At 45.7% G+C, this 15,116-nt stretch overlaps 1 protein-coding gene across 5 annotated transcripts in view; it reads right to left on the bottom strand.

Annotated features, from left to right (window-relative positions):
• Window positions 1-15,116, bottom strand: part of SH3BP5 (SH3 domain binding protein 5) — a 92,582-nt gene that overhangs the window by 44,607 nt on the left and 32,859 nt on the right. For all 5 annotated transcript variants that reach the window (XM_078151506.1, XM_020987250.2, XM_078151508.1 and 2 more), the window contains exon 3: window positions 11,748-11,876. In XM_078151506.1, coding sequence (XP_078007632.1) covers window positions 11,748-11,876 — 129 coding nt within the window. The remainder of the gene's footprint in view (window positions 1-11,747; window positions 11,877-15,116) is intronic.

Genomic DNA, 15,116 nt, shown 5'->3' with positions numbered 1-15,116 from the left:
GTTATTTGTTGATTTATTAATTTTCTCTTGGAAAGAGGAGCTATTCCAGGCATTAGTCAGAAATAGTTCTTGTTTACCCCTCTGCTATCACTTACTATGATTCCCTGTCCCCTCCTCCTTCATTTGCCCGAGCCCAGCCTTCTGCCACATTTGAGACCTTCTATTCACGGTCAAATAGGGACCTACTTCATTGGACGCCAAGTCTTCCTCCCCCAAGCTGTCTCCTGTCACTGCCGCAGTGACCCACAGTAACCTGACACATTTATAAAGGCCATCTTTCATGATCTCACATACACACACATACACACACACAATTAAATGCCAAGAGGCATTAATGGAAATGAGTCCTCAATAAAAAAAGAAAGCTTGCAGAACAAAATATGTCCCCAGTCAGTACAGCATGTTCAAAAGCCTGGGGTTCTGTTGCAGTCTGGGGCACAGAGGTCAGCACAGCAACTGCTGCTTCTGACAGGCTCTGGCCAAAGAAGGCCGCCTACAGATGGCAAACCTATGAAAAAAAAAATCAAACCAAGGAGGCCATTCTGACCCACCGGAGTCTGTCCCACTCTGTACCTGCCCATAGTAATAAATGAAGCAGATCATTCCTATCATTCCTCACCACTAAGGAAGCCACATAGGACCCAAAGGGTTGGGAAGGACTTTTGGGGTGAGCAAAACCAATGCATCTAAAATTAAGAGAAGCAGGTAAGAGAGGGGAAAAAAGTCTTTGCAACGTTTCTCTGATAAAGATGACCAAGATATGTAAGGAACCGATTCAGATCCATGAGAATAGAGCCATTGCTTCAGTTGATACAAGGATAAAAACAAGGTCAAAGGGTATGAACAACCAGTTTTCTAGGAAAGAAAACCTGTATGAAAAAATGTTCCAATTCCCCCAAAATTAGAGAAATTCAAATAAAAGGCAAATCTGAGATTCTATCTTACATCCATCAGATTGGCAAAGTGAGGGAAAAAAAGGAAAAGGACAAATGTTGGGAGGGGCTGTGGGAAAACCAGCACATTGATACACTGTTAGAGTTGCTGGGAATTTGGTCAAGCCATTCTGGAAAGCAATTTGAACCTACACCCAAAAAGTCACTAAATTGTGCATACCTTTTGACCCAGTAATACAACTACAAGGTCTGCAAGAATTCTTACTGCCAATCATGATTTCCTAGACACCTTTCCTCCTCCCATACCATGCCTAGAACCTTCAAACTGGACAATTTCCATAGTACCTACTTCTTCAGGCTCAGAAAAGAGTCCTAGCCAGTTGCAGCAAGCATTGGATTGTATGAAATCCCCACAAGGTAGGTGACAAACTCCTTGGGTGCAGGATTAAGAGAGTGAAGAGGAACCATGTCTTATTCTTTTTTTTTTTTTTTGGCTAGGCAATGGGGTTAAGAGACTTGCCCAGGGTCACACAGCTAGTATCTGAGGCTGTATTTGAACTCAGGTTCTCCTGACTCCAAGGCCACAGCTCTGTTCAGTGCCCCACCTAGCTGCCCCTTGTCTTATTCATTTCTGTATCTCCTACACGGCCTCTCATAGTGGGGGATGAATCCAGACCATACACAGAACAGATAAACAACATTTGCTAAATGAATGAATAGCATGCCATAGACAAGGCATTCCTCCTCACCTCCCAACCAACTCTCTTTGGGGGAATCTTCACATTTGCTCTTCATCCCAGGAGGTAAAAACACAATATGAAAGTGAAAAGGACAAAGTTTCTTCTTTACATCTTTGGCACCAAAGTTCACCATTTATGTCCCATAGACCTGAGTTCCAACGCAGACACAAAGGGAGAGGTAAGAAATGCAACAAACACCAGCCACCTCAGGGGACTTTGGGGCCTGGTTTTGAGGCCACATGTCCACCCTAATGATAGTGCTCATCACTCAAGTTCCCAACCCACACTCTACTCAAACAGCAAGCCCACAACAGATGAGATAACCATTTCATGCTTAAGGCAGCCTTGGCCATTAGGATCACAGAATCATGCAGTTAGGGAAGGAAGGAATCTCCAATCCCCTTATTTCAGAGATGAGCAAACAGGCACAGGAAGGTTTACCCAAGGTCACACAGGTCAAATGATCATAGACCCATAGAGTTAGAAGAAATCTCAGATGTCATCTAGAGGTTGAGGGATTTGCCCAGGCGGAAAGTGAACCCAGTACTCCATTCAAGACACCATGTATGGCCCTAGAAGTGTGTCCCCGAGGGGGAAGGGGAGGGAATTCCCTGAAATAGAGTCTGAAAAACCCTTTTACTGAAACATAAACTAACTGGACCCTAAAAGAACACCAGGAGATTCAATGGTGAAAAAGGGCTGAGAGTTTCTCAGTATTTAAATGTTCCACTTTTTTGAGGGAGGGGGTAAAAAATTTTTGATGCATTCTTGGAAAGGAGTCTGTAGAATACACATGGAACTGGCCGACTAGGAGTAAAAAGACAGGAAGATCTGAACTCAAATCCACCCTCAGACACCAGCTGTGTGATCAAGGGCAAGGTGCTTAATTTCTCTCTCAGCCTCAGTTTCCCTCTCTTCAAAATGGAAATAATAATAGCATCTACCTCCTCCCAGGTTGTTGTAAAGATTTAATGAGATGGGCGGGGGACAGCTAGATGGCGCAGTGAATAGAGCTCTGGCCTTGGAGTCAGGAGGACCTGAGTTCAAATCCAGCCTCAGACACTAGCTGTGTGACCCTGGGAAAGTCACTTAACCCCAATCGCCTCACAAAAAAAAAAAAAGATTTAATGAGATGTAAAATTCTCGTAAATCATAAAGCACTATACCTTTCGACCCAGTAATACAACCACCAGCTCTGCAGGAATTCTTACTGCCAGTCATGATTTCCCAGATACCTCATCATTGCTCATTATTAACCATTACCTCTTTTTCCTTAAGCTGTTTAAACCCAGATCTGCCCCTAAGTGGGCAGCAGAAAACAAATACTCATAACAACTGTAGGAATACCCAGTGCTAGATTCCACTCTTGAGAAAAGCAAAGTGAAGAATTTGGTAGTGGTTCATAAAGAAATTTATCCCAAAGCGAATCACAATGCTGAGATTAAAACCAGGGAACTAAGTCATTTAGCCTGATAAAGAGAAAGCTCCGTTTCCTCATCTGTAAAATGGGGATAATGGACTTTGAAACTTAGTTTAGGGTTCATCTAATTATAGGCTTCAAAGGCATATTGTGGGCACGCACCTATTTATTGTGATGAAATGGGAAGAGACGCAGGCTCAAGTTCCAGCTTAGTCACGCACTAGTTAGCCGTGTCTTTGAACAGGTCTCTCTAGGGCGCCATATTTCCTCACACCTAAAAGGAGAGGTTGAACTAAATGGCCTTTAGGGTCCCTTCGGGTTGAAAAAGTATGAGAAAGGGCAAGTCTGGAAAGGACTGCTGTGTGTCAGATAATGTTAAACTAGATTTCTCTAAAGAGGCCACGGAATGTCATAACGTCAAAGGCCCAGTACTGGAAGAATCCCAGTAGTCCTCATTCTACAAAGGAGGAAACGGAGGCCCAGGGGGTTCAGTGACTTGCTTAAGGTGACATAGTCAGGGTCAGAGGGAGGATTTTGACCCAGGTTCTTGGACTCCAGACCCAGTGTCATTGTTATTTTGCCACATTTTTCTCAAGGACTTTGAAAACAGAATGGAGTTTCATTTGTATGTGTTGGCTTAGGTGTGGTTCTGTCTGAAGACCGGAGGAATGACTGGAAGACCTCTAGTTACCAAGCACTGCTAGAGCACCTAGAGTATACTCAGAAGGATGCATCCCAGCCCTAGCCAGCCTTGGAGCCCTAAAACCCAGGGAAAAGCCAGAGTTCTAACCAAAGACCTCTATTCCCTACCTTTCATCGGTCTAACCCCACTGCTACGTGTCACAGATGCCCCTCAGGACTTTAATAGATTTAATATTCAACTGCTCATTGTTTCCTCTTTTAATCAGGCCTGAGAGTTCACCGGTGTAAAGAATTCCCAAGAAAACTCTGTCGTTGTTGTTCAGTCATGTCCAACTCTTCGTGACCCCATTTGGGGTTTTGGCAAAGATACTAGAGTGCTTTACCATTTCCTTCTCCATCTCATTTGACAGATGAGGAAACTGAGGCAAAGAGGATAAGGTGACTTGTCCAGGGTCACACAGGTAGTAAGTGTCTGAAGCCAGATTTAAACTCAGGTCTTCCTGACTCCAGGCCCAGTGCCCCATCAGCACCTGCTCTGAAAACTCATCATCTTGGAGCTGCCTGCCACTCTGGGAACTACGTGACTTATTGAGGGTCCCACAGCCAGAGCCAGAGTGACCTTAACACAGCTCTCCAGGCATTAGATCAGACTGACTCATTCCACCCATTCATTCTTCAAAAATCAAGCCAGGTACTTAAAGACACCCCCAAGGGTAAAAGAGCCAAGGAGAAGAAGAGGTTATGGGTGCTAAAGGCAACTCCACCTATTTCAAAATCCTCCCAGAGGCCAGCTCCATCCTGGGATATTTATTACCTGGAAAGAAATTTCCAGGTATTATTTATTAGAAATATTTGAGATATTTATTATATGGAAAGCCTGGCAAGGAAAGAGGCTGCTAAAATATATAACCTCAACTTTCAATGTTTCCTTACTGAAAAATTAAATGATCCAATTAATTATATTGGGGAGAGGGAAAAGAAAAAAACCCATTTCAAATGTTATCCTTTTACTAAAAATCAATAGTATTTTTAAAACAGGACAGAAATGTTGAATAGCTTCCTTGAGAACTGTGATAAAACCTCACATCCTGTCTCTCCTCCTAACTATGATGGTGGGGGAGGGAGGGCTCAGAGAGATATCACATCAATCAATCAATCAATGAACCTGAATTAAACACCTACTCTGTGCCAGGTGCTAGGGGCAGAGAGAGAAGAGAGAGAGAGAGAGAGAGAGAGAGAGAGAGAGAGAGAGACACACACACACACACACACACACACACACACACACACACACACAAAACAACCCAGTCCCTGCCCTCAAAAAACTTAGATATTATCAAAGGGAAGATTAATGCAGAAGGCATGGGTGACATGAGTCAGGAAGACCTGGGCTCAAATCTGACCTCAGATACTTACTACCTATGTAACCAACGCCTGCCTCAGTTTCCTAATCTGTAAAATGGGGATGATAATAGTATCCAGTTATCAAATGAGACAATATCTGTAAAGTGCCGAGTACATAGTAGGTGCTATAGAAATGTTAGCTATTGTTATTATTCTATCAGTCAAATATATGTGTGAGCTTCAAACAAGGGCTAATCATTAGTCAGACTAGATCCTAACAAAGGCATACCCCAGTGATAGGCAGAAAGAGGTGTTCAGCGCTCACACATATATAACCCAACACAAGGGGCCAACAAGCCTACTCTTGGCAGACAGCCTACCCCCTCCCCAACAGGAGACACCCCCTCTCTCAAATGCTGCCCCTTCAGCTCTGGAATATCCCAGCTCCAGAGCAGGAAGTAGCTTTAGGACACTGAGGCCAGAGCTAAGAGCCCTGATCCCCTTTCTTAAGACAAATCATTCTGAATTCCAACGAGTAACTCAGCCCAAAGTCTCTGTCAAGTCTGAGCCCCATAGGGGGCTTCTCACAGGGGCCAGATGGATGTCACTTACCCCAAATTATCGCAGAAGAAGGGAGAGAGGAAGAAGTTGAGTCCTTTGGTGGAGTAAATTAAAAGGATGGCAGATAGAGGGGGATCAAGATGAAAAGAGGACTAAACCTCCAGGATTGCAAAGAAACAATGAATCTGAGGGAATTCAGCGAGAACCACGAGAAAACTGGTACCTCCTGATCCAGAGGGACATAAGCAGAATCAGGAAAAGTCTATACAGCTACATAAATGAAGAGTGTGGGAACGCAAAGCCAACTGCCACATAACTCTGGGGACCAATCTTGGCCCCAGAGAAAAGATGAAAAAGTGTACTCCCTTCTTTCCACTGGATAGGTAGGGGACTGTGGGTGCAGAATGCTGTATATGTTGACAGACACAGTATGTAGGCTCATCTGGTTTTGCATAACCATCCTTATTTGTGAAAGAGAAGACAAACTAGATTGTCTGACAGTGGGAGAAGGGTGTCTGAAATGACACCACTAAAAATTTTCAAAATAATTTGGACGTTGAAAAAAAAAATCCCAGGAGATTGGGAACAAATGTAGTTGTGAAGAAGAAGTTTTATTAGGCACTCGGGGTCTTGGTTCAAAGAAGCCTTTCTGTTTTCTATACTACAGGGAAACAGATTGCCCCAACTTCTTCCCCTTTCAAGGCTCAGCTAGAGTGCCCACCTGCCACATCATCCCTGGTACCTCCGTGGTTAGTGTCTTCTCCCACCCCTCAAGTGGAGCCTGGGTGTGTGTGTGTGTGTGACCAGCAACACACACACACACACACACATTATCCTCCAAACAACTGCTGAAAAAGAGACTAAAGGTTATTTTTATTCATGTTTTACATTTGAGGAAACTGAGGCCTAGATAACTTGCCCACAATCATAGTGCTAGGAAGTGGGAAAGCCAGAATCTGAACCCAGGTCTTCTGACTCTTAATTCAATACCTTTTCTGCTTTACCATAGCTCTCCCTCAATAGCATGGGATCATGGAATCAATCAATAAATATTAAACAACAGGGCAGTTAGGTGGTGCAGTGGATAGAGCACCAGCCCTAGAGTCAGGAGGACCTGAATTCAAATGCAGCGTCAAACATTCGACACTCACTAGCTGTGTGACCCTAGGCAAGTCACTTAACCCCAACTGCCTCATGCAAAAAAAAAAAATAATAAGCGCCTACTAGGTGTCAGTCAGCATGCGACGAACTGGAAGCATGGCAGAAAGAAGACTGGGTAAGGAAAGTCCTGAGTGGACCTGGATTTGGAGTGAGTTCTCTAGGACCCTTGAAACTCTTGAAAGCCTGGCATAGAAAGAAACCAGCAGCCAGCTTGGCACCAGCCCAGGCCGTGCTGGAGTGAAGCTTATGCCCAATCTGCCAGGAGAAGACAGAAAGAAGATGCATCGCCCTGTGAGCCTGCACAGAAGGCCGCCCCGCCCCCCGCCAAAGCCCTGAGACCTCTAAAGATCAATTGTGGCATTCATGCCCTCTGCCTCCCCTGGCACAGGCTGCCTTCAATTTCCTCAGCCACCCTCCCATGACAGGAAGTGGAGACAATGAGGCTCCCCGCACCCAGGGCAAGGAGGTCATTCAGAGCCATCTCCGCCCTGGACATCACTCACACTCTTCCTGGCCAGTCAAGGAGACAGAAGGGCATGAGGAACATTTGTCTTCCTTTCCTGAGAGCTGCTCCAAGCAAGAGAGGAGGAGGTCAGGGCAGGATTTCCCTCCATCTCTCTCACTGCCAGTTAAAGGTGAGTCATCCTTGGCCCCCTGAAACCCATCTCATTAAGCCAGATGGCTCATTTGCTTTCCAATTACATTTAGTAATCACCAAATCATTGCTGCCAGCACAGAAGGGGGAAGGGGGAGGAGGGAAAGGGCCCCATCACTGTCACTGTCTCTGCTCATTGTCTCCCACTTGGCAGGCACCCACTCCTGTCCAGTCCTCTGTGCCTCAACCATAGTCAAAGCAAACCTAGAGGCCCAGGGAGAGAGGAACGTCACACTCCACAGAAGGCGTCAGCCAGTCTGGCCATCTCTGAGACAGGTGAATTTATGGGCACTCGCAGAAAAAGAAAAAGAAACAACAGGATCTGTCCAGCACGTTCCCTGCCCTATCCCGCCACAAGGCCCAAAGCAGGAAACAATCCTCCTCATACGTGAGCAAAAGTGGGGAAACACTGTAGCCATCCTACGGACACAAAACAAGAAAGAAAAAGGTATTAAAGCAGACTTCTTAACCAGGGGCCATGGAGAGATTTCAGGGGTCTGTGAACTTGCATGGATTAAACAAAAATCACCCCTTTATTTTCAGTAACTTCTAACTGAAATTTAGCATTTCCTTCAAGTACGTAAAAACCTTATTCTACAAAGGGGATGAGGCTTCACCTGAATGGCAAAGGCGTCCATGGCACATAAATGATTAAGAACCCCCACCCAACTGGGAGTAGCAGGAAGAACGCCAGGAGACCTCAGCTCCAGGATCACATACACTCTGTACAAGCCACTCAGTCTCTTAGGCCTCAGTTTTCCCACCTGGGAAATGGGGGTGACACCTACCCTATCTGTGTGAGGGCATGAGTATGAATGTGCACTGTGAACTGTAATACACTTATCATCATCATCATCATCACCATCAGTGTCATTGTCCCCTGGAGCATAGATGTAGATCAAGAAGGGACCTCAGAGGTCATCTAGTACAATTCCCTCATTTTACATAGGAGGAAACTGAGGCCCAAGGAAGGTAAGGGACTTGGCCAAGGTCACACAGGTTAGAAAGGGCAGAGGCAGGATTTGAACCCAGGTCTTCTGACTCCAAATTCAGAGTCCTATCCTCTATACCACCGTAACAGGCCCAGGGGATGGACCAGAGGATCCATCAAGATCAACTAGAGAATTTGGTAAGGCAAATGAGAGGTCCCTACTTAACTGATCTCAGGCAAGGAACTGTTTACTCCCTTTTTAAAGACCTTTATAAAAACAGAACTGCAGAGCCTCCCTTAGGAACACGTTCTGGGTTTGAATAACCCTCAGGAATGGGAAATTCTCCCTCAAATCCAAGCTGAATCTCTTGGTCCAAGTCTTATCTCCTACTGCTTTTATTTCCTTGGGGAGGAGGGAGGGTCATGGAGAACAGCTGGGCATGTCAAGGCTCAAAGACTCTGGGATCTCAAGCTAAGTGTCCCCTCCCTCCTCACCCACTCGGCCCATCCTGGCCACCTCTTGCCCCTGTGTTCCAGGTAATTCCTTCCCAAGGGAGTCCATCAAACAGGCCAGTGGCCTTCCTCAAGATGCCCCAACACTACAGAGATATCAATGAGACCTACAGACAGTCCTGCCAGTCACACCTCACAGTTCCCATGTGATGAGTTTTCTAGCCACATGGCTCTCTGGTGACGTCCTTTATCCACAGCATGACTCTTTATTACCATTAAATCATTCCTTGGTTTTTCTCTTTTCCTCCTTAACCAATCCCCAGTTCCTTCAACTCTTCCCCAGAGTACGTATAACCCAAGCTCTCCAACATTTCAGTGGCTCAATCCACTTCCCCTTCTGTCCTCAAACATCCTCTTCAGACATTTCAGTGGTTCCATACACCCCCTTCCCCCTTTCTGTCCCTGAAACATCCCTTTGAGTACAAAGAGGGTCAAAGTTCCTACACACGGGGAAGGCCCAAAGAGGCTTTTGTGGCTAAGTGACTTTCACAGAGGTGACCAGACATAATGAGCTTCCTTGGGTCAGCAACTCTGCAGCAAACTGTGAACGTATTGGTCTGAGAGGCTTGCTTCTTCCCTCCATCCCACCCTTGCCTTGATTAAAGCAAGGTACTTAAGAGACAAAATGGACTCCATTAAAGCCACACTAAGGCCTTTTGCCAAGTCAACAGAAACTTTCACAGGGTGGAAAGCGACCAGCTGTAGATAGGCCTAAAGAAGGTGAGCAGGAAGAAAGATAGATTTGGCAGAGATAAGCATCCTAGGATGCTGGAAGGAGCCTCTGAAAGCCATGGTATACAGCCCCCTCATTCTACAGGCGAGGAAACTGAGGCTGAGAAAGATTAAGAGCTACTCAGCTAGTAAGTATATGAATAAGTGTCCAGGAAGGGACTTTACTGACCATCATGTTCAACCCTTTAATTTTACAGATGAGAAAACTGAGGTCCAGTCTGAGTCAGGATTCAAACTAGAGTCTTCCCAACTCCAAGCCTAGCACTCAAGCCACTCTGCCGCCTAGGAGCCACAGGATAGAATCCAGGCGAGCATATCTAGTACTCTAGCTTACACTTTCAACTTAGCACAACTTGGACAAGGTTACATTTCCAAGGGTTCTCAACACCTGTTGGTTTGGGTCTTAATGGAACACTCTGAAAGTGCAAAATATGCTCAGAGAGCTAAAGGGAAGACAGAAAAGCAAGAAGCCAGAAAGCCCTGGGTAGTTATTCCAAACCAAAGACCACCGTCCATCTGTGTTCATTTTCACGCCCTAGATAGAAAGCTTGGACATTCAGTAAGGGTGGAGACAACAACATTGGGCCTCCATTCTTCCCTGCTTTCTGGAGAGGCAGCATGGCACGGCAGACTGAAATCGGAGGTGCTGGAATTCACCTCCTGACTCTAGTTATATGACCTTGAGGAAGTGACTGAATCTCCCTGAGCCTATTTCTCTGGCTCTGTTTCCTCAGGCCTTGAGGATCTCCCTCAGCTCCCTTCCAATCCTAGATCAATGATTATTGCTTAAGAGTTGTTGATCATAGGAAGACTTGTATGGACTGATATGGAGGAAATAAAGGAGAGATGGAAGGAGTGGGTCATGTTTTCTTTCTGACCCCTATCCATTTCATAAAGCATGATTTTTTTCCCCCAAGAAATGCAGAAGGGGAATTAACAAACTGAAGTCGATTCACTCTCCCAGCCCCTGCTGCTCATTCTCCTGTTTTTTTTCCATCACCTCCTCCACTTTGGGCACTTCCTTGTAGTGGGAGAACATGCCACTGGGTGTCAAGGGAGTCAAAGGACTAATTACTCCAAACCCAATTAAGAGGACAACAGATCTGGAAGAAGCAGCTAGCACTCCTCTTTCTGCCTAACAGGCAATTATTAGAAAAAAAGAAGGGGGGGGGGAAAGCCTTGTAGCTTGGGGTAGGTTCATCTGCCTGCGTGAGCGAGCCCAGCTGCAAAGGAAGTGTATCTGGTCATCAACTCAGATGACAAAAATGTACCCACTACGGGGTCATCCAAATGCCAAAGCCTACAGCCCTATTAATAGCAGCAAGGGACAGGGAGGGAGACATACGCGCGCGCGCGCACACACACACACACACAACACACACACACACACACACACACGCACACAGTGATGGAGAAGTGATAAAGGCTGGGGGAAGGGAGCCAGGGAGGAGTGGGATGGCACAGCCACCAATGCGGCGGCCCAGAGCTAGGGCTCTTTCTTGTATTACAATGTCAAGGGCTCATATTCCTTAGAGGAAAGTGTTCCATCCATTTTTGTTTTTGAAGTCCTAAGTAGAGAAGTCTTATTGCATATTAGATATAAAGCTAGCCTGCCTGTGACATATATTGTATGTGTGATCCTGGACAAGTCATTTAACCTCAGTGGGCCTCAATTTTCCCATCTATAAAATTAAGGAATTAGACTTGGTGGTCAATAAAATCCTTTCCAGTTGTAAATCTCTGATCTCATAGACCTTGGAGAAGTCACTTAATCTCTCTGGGCCTCAGTTTCCCCATTTATAAAACAAGGGGCTTGGACTCCAAAGACAATAAAATTCCTCCCAGCTTTAAAAGGATGATCCTATAGCCCCTGAGTAAGTCCCTTAATTTCTCAAAGCCCCAGAACACCAAGACTGTAAGTCACAGCTTGGTACAGGGTGTTCTCTATACCAAGGACATCACAGATCCTAATAAAAATCAGAGGAACCCTTCCTATCACCCTCCCTGGGAGGGACAGGAACAACAGTATCTTTCATGTATATTTGTCAATACAGGTCCAGTCAAAACCGAATACCAATAAAAACCTGCACAAATGGTGATTCACAGGGCAGCTGAGAGAAGAGTGTCTGAAGGCAGGGTAAACCTGGCTCCTTACCTGTCTGGCTACCCTCCGGGCTTCCCAATAGGGCTTAGAGTCCTCTACGGCCTTGCCAATTTTCTTGACCAGTTCATCCAGTTTCACTGTCGCTTCTACCAGAACAGAGCGGAATTTCTGGCGGGCATCCTGCAGCCAAGGAGACAAGAGATTCATCAAATACCATTTAGGTTTAAGAGGAGAGGTAAAGGGAGAGTACATACGCCCTGCTTTAGGGAAATCCAGTACGGGAAGATTTGTGTTTACAAGAGAAAAACAGAAGGGCTGTCCCAAGGAGAAGCGCTTCATCTTATTCTGCCTGGCCCCAGAGGGCTGAATGAGGAGTGGAGAAGGTATGACCTGAGAGGCAACTCTAGGCTTGATGTCAAGGAAAACTTCCTTGTGATCAGAGGTAGCCCAGAATGGAGTGGGCTGCTTCATCCTTCCCTTCTCCAGGGTCTTTAACAAAGGCAAGATGGTGCTTGGCAATTCTATCATAGAGGAGAAGCTTGTTCAAATATGGATTGTGCCAGATGGACTCCAATTGTGAAAGGGACACTTCCTACGGGACCCTCCCTAGAAGCAGGAAGGCTGGTGTCTTTGGGGGACCTCAAGCTTCAGTCTCCTAGATCCATCTAAGAGAGCAAATGTGGGCCAGGAAGAATCAGGAGGCAGAAATCAGGGCATTGACGAAGATCCAAAGGAAGGACAATTCTGATCAGCACCGACCCTACGATGCTATTAAACTGGGAGAGGGATGGGGGAGGGGTTGGACTCATCCCTTTATCAAACAACCATCACCACCAAGCAAACAAACCTGCCCCCCAAAAACTCTTATTTAAGGAAAAAATTTACTGTGAATTTCTTTTAAATAAAAAGCCCCACTCTCCCCTCCACCTCCCCATTCAGAAGTAATTAATAATGACAAACGGTTAAGCCTTTATTGAGCTGTTTCTTCTGTGTTCATCTTGTCTCCCTAGACATAAAAATGGGAGTTCCTCAGAGGCAGGGACCACTTCACTGAGCTGGGATTTGTGGTTTTTCACCGATCTTTAGGGAGGCAGTCAACATCGTTCCATGCTTACTATGGACAGTACCTACGTGTCCTATGCCGGGGGCTAGAGATAGGACAAAAAGGTAAGGCCCTGCCCTCACGGAGCATATAGTCTATCAGCAGAAAAAAACATGCATTTGTACAATAAGTATGGAGAGAATATAAAGAGAATAAATACAAGGTATAAAAATGCAAGTAGTTGGGAGGGTCTGATACCATTTATAATTCCATCGTCTATTCAAGGAACATGGCTATTCTGTGTATTAAGGTACATCTACGGACCCAGGTGACAAAGAAGGTGCCCATCTCTTCCGGGCAGCAACAACATCCAGATTACTTTGTTACTGCAGTAACAAAACTCCTTGATCATCAAATTAAATTCAAATTCCTTTGGCATTCAAGGGCCTCTACTAATGCGCCAAATGTCCAGGTGCACACCCTGTTATCCCTTCCCAGAACACACCCTAAACTTTCCTACCTCCACCCTTTGTTCACCTCCTTTTCCTTCCTCCACCTCCTCACCTCCGCTTGGCAGAACACTATGCTTCCCGGGCCTAGCTTGAATGCTGGTCCTTTTGTCATGGAGCTTGTTCCAGTTCTGCTCTCAGCTAGAGGTGACCTCCCTCTCCTCTGAACCTCCAGACCACTTTGTCTTTGCCCTTCTCCTGCAGACCTAAGTCCATTCTTCCTGGCTTTCTAGGTATCAATAATGTAATTATCTCATCCTTCCTACTACATAGCAGCTTCTGCGAGAGCAGGGACACTCTTATTCATCTTTATGGGGCCCACATGCCTTATACATACGTGATCGTTGTTGTTCAGTCACTTAGTTGTGTCAGACTCTTCATGACCCCATAGACTTGTCCATGGGGTTTTCTTGGTAAAGATACTAGAGTGCTTTGCCATTTCTTTCTCCATCTTACAGATGAAAAAGTGAGGCAAACAAGGTTAAGTGACTTGCTCAGGGTCACACAGCTAGTGTCTGAGGCCAGATTTGAACTCGGATCTTCCTGACTCCAGGCCTGGTGCTCTATGCCCACATATATAGAAGTAGGTGGTATCAATTTCACTCAATGAATGAAGAAGGGAGCGGAAAAGAACAAAACACGTTGGTCCTTGCAGGGAGCCAACATGCTCTCCCCACACTGGGTCCCATACTCCTAGATCAGTAAGCAACTTTCTCGACTTAATTCTCCAGCCTTTCAAGCTCTCCAGAACTGGGCCCTGCCCCCATGGATATAGGGGCTTCTAGAGCTTGAAGGGTCCACGGAGACCACCTAGTTTAGTGCCATCATCTCACTCCACTAGATCTGGGATCTCAAGGATATCCATGACATAGATCACAACCCATCCACAGAGGCTCATCGGTCCTGACCTTCGTCTATGTCTTTCCCATAGATCTACCACAAGGGCTCCACACAACAGACTGGGGTTTCATTTTATAGTTTAGGAAATTGAAGTCCCACTGTCTCCTAGTGTTGTCATAAGACAAACATTTATTAAGTACCTAATATGTGCCAGGAAGGGCAGCTGCAGTGGATACAGTGCTGGCTCTAGAGTCAGGAAGACTCCTCTTTGTGAGTTCAAATCTGTTTTTGTTTTGGGGGGTTTTTTTTAGGCAATTGGGGTTAAGTGACTTGCCCAAAGTCACACAGCTAGTAAGTGTCAAGTGTTTGGTCTGAGGTCGGTTTTGAACTGGGGTCCTCCTGAGTTCAGGGCCGGTGCTGTATCCACTGCGCCACCTAGCTGCGCAACCCTGAGCAAGTCACTTAACCTTGTTTGCCTCAGTTTCCTAATCTGTAAAATGAGCTGGAAAAGGAAATAGGAAACCACTCCAGTATCTTGGCCAAGAAAACCCTAAACAGGACACAACTGAAAAATGAATGAGCAACAATAACAACTATGCTGGGCCCTGTGCTACATGCTGAATATGCAGCATACAGAATGAGAATTCTATAGAACTGAGAATGCAGTGTCTATGAAGAAAGGCAAAACAGTCTCTGCCTTGGAAGAGCTAATGTTCTAGTGGGGAAGACAATACGTAAACAACCATGTACAAATACGATATAAATGGGATAAACCAGAGATAATCGATAGATGGAAGCGCTATTGTCATAAGAGGTAGGATTTCAGCTGGACCTCATGACTCTAAGCTGACATCCTTACGGCTACTCCGTGAAGAGCTAGAACCCTCTTACAGATTCTCCGGAGGTCTGAAACCAACATCCAGCCCCGGGCTGGGCACTTAGTGTGCTTGTTTCATCGAGTCTGATGTAGAAGGTTTATTCACGCTTAATCGGGGCATCCAAATCACTTCCCAAGTCAAGTGAGGCTGG

Source organism: Phascolarctos cinereus, unplaced genomic scaffold, assembly GCF_003287225.1.
Source record: "Phascolarctos cinereus isolate Bilbo 61053 unplaced genomic scaffold, phaCin_HiC Scaffold_1;HRSCAF=81, whole genome shotgun sequence".
NCBI classification, from domain to species: domain Eukaryota; kingdom Metazoa; phylum Chordata; class Mammalia; order Diprotodontia; family Phascolarctidae; genus Phascolarctos; species Phascolarctos cinereus.
This window is presented reverse-complemented; position numbering and strand designations above follow the sequence as displayed.